The sequence below is a fragment of the Elephantulus edwardii genome, unplaced genomic scaffold (genome assembly GCF_000299155.1).
Source record: "Elephantulus edwardii isolate Elephantulus edwardi_28Jun2011 unplaced genomic scaffold, EleEdw1.0 scaffold00051, whole genome shotgun sequence".
NCBI classification, from domain to species: Eukaryota; Metazoa; Chordata; class Mammalia; order Macroscelidea; family Macroscelididae; genus Elephantulus; species Elephantulus edwardii.
This window is the reverse complement of record NW_006399801.1, coordinates 17,189,821-17,197,273: the sequence shown is the minus strand read 5'-3', so window position 1 is coordinate 17,197,273 and position 7,453 is coordinate 17,189,821. Positions and strand designations below refer to the sequence as shown.

Here is a 7,453-nt window from a genome sequence, read left to right as displayed (position 1 = left end):
TGGCAGCAGCTTGAGACATTAGGAATCACAGAAGCCAGAAAGCTTGACATATCACATCAAATTATTGTTGAATGGAGTAGGTGGGAATAGATGTAAATGATGGTGGAGCAGGCCAAGGGGTGACTCAAAACTCATCTGGCAAGCGTGGGGACAACACAGAATCTATCAGGGTTTTTCTAATAATGAGAAATATCTTTAATCTGCTCTTCTCTATAAAATGCTTTTCTGTCAGATAATGTTAGAAATCTAAGCTATCTAATTAAGACAAACTAGGAAGAAGGATTGACCATCCACTTCCAAAACAGCAGGACTTTGAAAACTCTTTGTGGAACAGAGCACACTTAGACTAGCAGGTATGTCAACTGAGGCTGAGCCCTCAAGTATGGGAAAAAGTAGAAGGAAGAACAGCTGTAAGCAGACACTAGTGATTGGAACATGGAATGTAAGAACCATGAGTGTAGGAAAATTGGATATTGTTAAGAAGGAAATGGAATGCATAAATATTAGAATTGGCAAAATGAGATGGACTGGCATGGGACATTTTGAGTCAGAGGACCTTATGATCTACTATGCTGGAGACAAAAAGGTAAGGAAAAATGGGGTTGCTTTCAAGGTTAAAAATGTCTTTTCTAGATCCATCTTGAAATACAATGTGGTGAGTGACTGTACAACATTCATACACATACAAGAAAGTCAAGTGAATACTACTATCATTCAAATCTATGTACCAACAATGATTACCAAAGAGGAGGAAATAGAATATTTCTACCAACTTTTGCAGTCAGAGATTCATCAAACATGCAATCAAGATTAATAAACTAGTAGAAAAATAGAAAAATAAAATGTTAAATTTTTTAAAAAAGCATTCTTGATACAAGCAGTCAGGAGATCAGGAGACATATTGCATTGGGAAATTATGCAGTCAGGGGCCTTTCCAAATTACTGACTAGCAATGATGTCGGTTTGGAGACTAAGATGCACCTGTTTCAGATCTTTTCAATCACTTGTTATGCATCTGAGAGTTGGACAATGAATAAGAATGATATAAGAAGAATTGATGACTTTGAGATACATTGTTGGAGAAAAGTACTGAGCATACTATGAACTGCCAAAAGAACAGATATATCTTGGACAAAATGCAGCTGAATGTTACTAGGAGATAAGGATAGCAAAGCTTCATCTCACATACTTTGGCATGTCAATAGAAAAGGCTATACCTTGGAAAGGGGCATCATGCTTGGAAAACAGAGGGTCAATCAACATGATAATTGACACAGTAACTTCAAAAATGAGCTCAAGTATGTCAGAGATGATGGGGATGGCACAGGACAGGACATGATTCAGATCTGCTGCTCATAGAATCACTGTGAGTCATACTCACACAAATCCATTTTAACAGCAACAATGTGTGTGTGTGTGTGTGTGTTGTGTGTGTGTGTGTGTGTGTGTGTGTGTGTGTGTGTGTGTGTGTGTGTGTGTGTGTGTGTGAGAGAGACGGTTTTAGAAGAGCATGAATGCTAGCCATAAAGATAGACTCTACACTTCAGGGCTCTGAATTTTGGTGGATGCCATCAAGTCAGCCCTGGCTCATACAGACATCATACACAACAGAAGAGAGCATAGCTTGCTCCTCTGCCATCCTCAGAAATGATGCTCTATTTAAGTCAATAATTGCAGTCATGGTTTCAATACACCTCTTTCACAGTCTTCCTATTTTCAGATCCTATAATTATCCAAGCATGACATCCTTCTTAAGGGACTGATTTCTCTTCGTAAGGTGTTTAAGATATATGATACTAATTCTCACCACCCTTGCTTCTAAGAGTATTCTGACTAGGGTTAGTTGTTGTTATTGTTCTTATATACACTATAGCTCGGAACTCTGTCCTATCTTGAATCAATCTCACTGTCTCTGACATTTCTGCCCCCATTACTCCAGTGATTGCATCAATCCATCTCATCCAGGTCTTCCTTTCCTGTACCATCCCTCCACCCTTCCAAGCATGACATCCTTCTCCAAGAACCAGTCACCCTAGGTAACATGTCCAAGACATGTGAGGTAGAGCTTCAAAATTCTTGCCTCCAAGGAGCAGCTTGATTTCACCATCTCCAGAACAGACTTGTTTGTTCTCTTGGCAGTCAAAGGTGTGTTCAATACTCTCTTCTGGAATCACAACACAAAGGCACTGATTCTTCTTCGATTGTCCTTATCCATTGTCCTGCTCTCTGATGCATAACAAGTAATTGCAAAGACCATGACCTGGATCAGGCACATCTTAGTCTCCAGATTGACATCCTTGCATTTCAGCACTCTGGAAAGATCCCCGACAGCAGTTTTTTTTCAGTGTAACTCATCTTCTGATTTCAAGTGTCAAGAGTGTTTATTGTGGAATCAAGCAAGTTGAAATTGTGAAACTCAATCTCTTCTCCATGTGTCATGAAGCCGCCAGTTGGCCCTTTGGTTAGAACCTTTATGTCCTTGATGTTTAGCAGCACTTGAGCAGCTCCACAAATCATCTTACCTCATATTTCTGAGCTTTGTCAATGATGGTTCATTTTGGTTTTGTAATATGTAGTTCTTGGGGCCTCTCATGGTCATGTTTATATCTCCAAACTACTCTTCTAGTTAAGCCAATGAAGAGAACTAATTTTTATTATGAGTAAACAAGCTTACTGTTTTATAATAGGTATGGACTCAGAACATTGAGTTTTTAGAAATAAATGAGTATACTTATATCTTACTACATCATACCTGCTTGCAAAGCAAATTTTTTTAAAAAATAAATTAGTAAGAAGTAACTTTCCTTGGAAAATCATCCATAACACATTAATTATCCAAAAATAGGGTTTCATTGTTGTGGTTTGTTGTTGCTCTGCAGTCAGTTCCAACTCCTAGTGAACGTACGCAAAGCAGAAGAAACACATTTGTGCTTCAACTCTTTACTGAAACTTCTGTGTCATCAGTCCATCTCACTGAGCTTTTCCTCTTTTCACAAACCCTCTCCATTAGCATGATGCCTTTCTCCTGGGACTGGCCACTAAAGAAAACAAACAGCCCAACATTAAGCTGGGTCCAAATTCTACTAGAACTGAAGGTAAAACAAATAAACCAATAAAAGGAAGAAGGAACCCCAGTGGCGTAGTAGTCAGTTAACTGACTGCTGGCATGTAGATTGATCAACCAGCCACACTCCCAGAGGATAAAGGTTTGTAACATTCTGTTTCCATAAAGATGGAAGCCTTGGAAACCCTGTTAGGGAAGTCCTGTAAGGTTGTTTGGAGTTGGAATAAACTCAACAACAATAGATTTGTTATTCTGTTTATAATTAAATATTTACCAATATAAAAAAATCAAATTTATAATTAAATATAAAGAAATCTTTTTAGCATTCAACAGCAAAAAAATTGTTTTAATCCCAGAAAACCAACAATTATTGTACTATTTGGGTTCAATTTGTTTAGGCATTGCCCTCTCCTTATTGTGTAGTCTGAGATTACAAAGAAAAAAACAAGCAAAAATGAAGAACAAACAAATAAAACTTTTGGTTAAAATCAACCACTTTGACATATTGAAACTAATTTACTGAGTTCAAGAACGTAATAATCCAGTGAAATAAAGAATCAGAACAAAAACATAACTTATGCTGAATGAAATAAGTTTATTAGGAGGCTGACAGCAAAGTCCCATTTTACCCACACCAAAGTAGTCATACAGTAACATAGACGTTAACACTATATAAGCAGAGCAACTTTGAGAAGCAAACTACCGGCTTTGTCACTAAAATTCAGGTTTATCAGGGAAATATGTCTTGCTATTCAAGTCTATAAATGCGGATCATTTCCATATTTGAAGCTTGTGTGGTTTGTTTCAGCACTATCAAAGGTCAGGACCACTGAAGAAGAAAGCAAGAATGTAGAAGATGTAGCTCCCTAGTGCACCAGGAAGCAGAAATACAGTCATTGTTCTTCAGGTTGTTCCGTGCACTGGGAATTGATCAAGAGTCCTGTAGCCATGAAGTCCTGTAGTCGCCTGAAGCCAAGGGAGGATTAGTAGGTGCTGTAGCCAAAGCCAGAGCCAGAGCCCCATGGCCTGTAGAAGCTGCCACCGTAGCCACAACCCAGGTGGCCGATGTTGCTGCCCCCAAAGCTGTAGCCCAGGGAGCTGTAACCATTGCATCCACAACCATAGTTCAGGGGAGAGCCCAAGGGCACGACGCAATTCAAGGGGGTGGCTCTGAAGGTCCTGTGGAAGTTGGTTCCATAGCAAGGATAGCCTGGGAAGTAGCTTCCACAGCAGAAGAAACGAGTCATGATGGCAGGAGTTGTAAAGGGTTTGGAGGTATTGCAAAGAGCAAGTTACCGAAGTGTGAATGAAGATCTCCTTCTGCATGGGGTTTTTTATACCTCAAGTTGGTGGGCATAGCTCACCTGACTGGACAGCTTCCTACTAATTTGCATAAGTAGCCCCATTATTTTTCTAATAAAATGCATATAAAGGAATCCAGAGACTCACTGCCTATGTTTTTTGTTGGCTTTGTTGTTTGCAAAGGAATGCATTGTCTCTTCAAAGCTAGTAGGCTCCCTTGATGCACATATGAATTCTTTTCATCAGTGTCTCATGCTTTAACTATTGTTCTGATTGCATCATAAGAGACTCTTTAAGTCCTCTGATTATAAACTCCTCCCTAGTGGCACAAGCTTTGTCAAAAGAAAAAAGAAAAGTACTTAAAGTCACAACCATGTATTGATTGAGGTATTTTTGGCCTTTAGAATGCATGATGTTACAACACTAAGTTGAAATGCTATAATCTCTTAAAATTCACCATATGTCATTCAAGAATGTTGCCACACAAATCCATTAGAAACTATCTTTAATAGAAGCTACAAAAGCTCCAAATAATAGGATGGTTGTGGGTAACATATTGCTAATTCTTATGTATTTCATTTATGAGCATCCTCCTTGTTAACATGTATTTTTGAAGGACATAAAACCTTTACTTGTAAACCTTCTTGAAGATTGTCAAGCTGTTTTGCTGAGGAGTTGCCACATGAATCTTATGAGGAATGATGTCCAATTTTAAAATCATGTTGAACCGTGTTTGATTCTTATTGACTCCTAGTAAAACAAGCCTGAGCACTTGGAGTCTATTATGAGCTAGCAGTTATTTTTCAGAAGGTAGCATTTACTTAAGATCCTACTTTTTTTTCCCTATATGGCTAGTTCATAGGACAAAACCAAATCAAAGCGATTTGGGCTCAGTAAAGCCAAGTCTATTATGTTTTAAATGTTTGGTAGATAATTTTATTTTATAACTGAGCAAGAGACAGGAAGGTGTCTGCTGGCACAGTGGTTAAGCAGTTTCTGCTACCTGGCAGACAGGTGATTTGAACTTGCCAGGCACTCGCTAGGAGGAAGGTATGTCAGTCCTCACATCTAAAGGAATTCTATGTGGCAGTCCCACTCTGTTCTATAGTGTTGCTATGTGTTGCAATCAACTAGATGATAGATTTGGTTTTAAGAGACTGAATTTCCTAAAAGCAGAGTAAGAAAGCATATTGTATATCACCTCCTTTTGCAGACAACATAGAGAGTCTAACTTGTTATGTGCCATCGAGTCAACTACTAACCATAGCAACCCTGTGAATAATGGCTCTGAAACTTACCCTATCCTAAGCCAACATCACTGATTTATTTCTAAATACAGATTTATTTCTAAACCTGCTTCAAGAAAAAACATTTTCTTCTCTTCATGTTTTAAACAGTTTCTGTTTAGTTATGAAAAACAATCTGAATTTAATAATAACAAATATCTAAATATCAAAATGACAGTAAGTTGCATTGGAGGAAACTGTCCGTCTTTCTCCCATGGAACAGTTGGTGGATTTGAACTGCCTTCCTTTAGGTTGGCAGCACTTATTTACCCTCCAGAAGGTCAGCTATGAGTCAATTCTGACTCAACAGTACACAATAACAACATATATCAAAGAATATTATCAATAACTTTAATTCATAAATGTATTAACAATTTTAATTATCAAGAGTTGTTGTTGTTGTTTTTGTTGTTATTATGTGCTATCAAATTAGCTATGACTCATAACAACACGATGAACAATATCTCTGAATATAGCCCTATCCTGGGCCAACCCCACTTGTTCTGATACACCTGCCTCTTTTGACACAGTTTCATCAAGGATGTTCCTCTCCTTCACTGACCCTCTACATTACAAGCAAGGACTGATCCCTTCTGGCAATATGCCCTAAGTATGTGAGATGAAGTTTCAAAATCCTTGCCTCTAAGGAGCAACCCATTTTTACCCTTTCCAGGGGAGACCTGTTTGTTCTCCTGGCAGTCCATGGTGTGTTCAATATTTTCCTCCAGTACAACAACTCATAGGCATTGGTTCTTCTTCTGTCATCCTTAGTTCCATGTCATTCTCAGATCCATAGCAAGCAATTGAGAAGATCATAGTCAGAATCAGGCTCACGTTAGTCTCTAGGCTGACTTCGTTAGTCTTTTGCACTCTTCTATAGGTTCCTGACAGAAGACTTTGCTTAAGCAACTTGTCTTTTGATTTCCTGACTTCTGGTGCCAATAATGCTGACTATGGATCTAAGAAAGATAAAACTTTTGACATCCTCTGTATTTTCTCCATCCATCATGATAGTGCCTACTGGCCTGACGGTGAGAATCTTTGTTTTCTTGATCTTTACCTAAAACCCATGTTGAAGACTGCTACAAATGTTTCATTTCCTCCTCAGTTTCAGTGAGCAAGGTTGTGTCATATTTATAACACAATTTGTTGATGAGTCTGCCTCCAATCCTGATGCCACATTTTTCTTTATAAAGTCTAGCCTCTTGAATGATCTATTCTACACATAGATTGAAAACGTATGAATAAAGTATATATCTCTGACACACTTCTTTCTTGATTTTGAACCATGCAGAGGGTTTTCTTGCTCTGTTCATACAATAACTTCTTGTCTAGGAACAGGTGTCCCATGAGCACAATCAAGTGTTTTTGGATTCTCATTATTCTCAATTTTAACTATAATTTCTTGTGATCCACAAATCAAATGCCTTTGTATAATCAATAAAACACCAATAGGCATCCTTGTTTCCATCAATTATTTCTTCATTAAATGTTTTCTCTTTCCTGGTTCTGATAGAGAAATCCCAGTTTTATCTGTTAACGTTTTCCAACTAAATAATTCTGATACCCTACAAATTTATTACGTATTATGAAAGTTTAAAGTTGGTGGGTATCAAAAGAAAAGGCACATTTCAAATTTCTATTTTATTTGTTTTAAAGATTTTTCTCAAGCACATAAGTTATATCAGATAATGAAGACCAATCAGAAATATTTTTGTGAGTAGAAAATGCTGAAATGACACTAAAAGTTAAATATCACTGTTGAGTAGTAATTTACTTGATAAATTTAACTTTACTGATT

At 37.7% G+C, this 7,453-nt stretch overlaps 1 protein-coding gene across 1 annotated transcript; it reads right to left on the bottom strand.

Moving 5' to 3' along the window:
• Nucleotides 1-4,047: 4,047 nt before the first annotated feature.
• Nucleotides 4,048-4,311, bottom strand: LOC102860892 (keratin-associated protein 7-1-like). The gene has a single exon (XM_006886761.1). It carries the CDS (start codon nucleotides 4,309-4,311, stop codon nucleotides 4,048-4,050), a length of 264 nt encoding a protein of 87 aa, XP_006886823.1.
• Nucleotides 4,312-7,453: the final 3,142 nt, after the last annotated feature.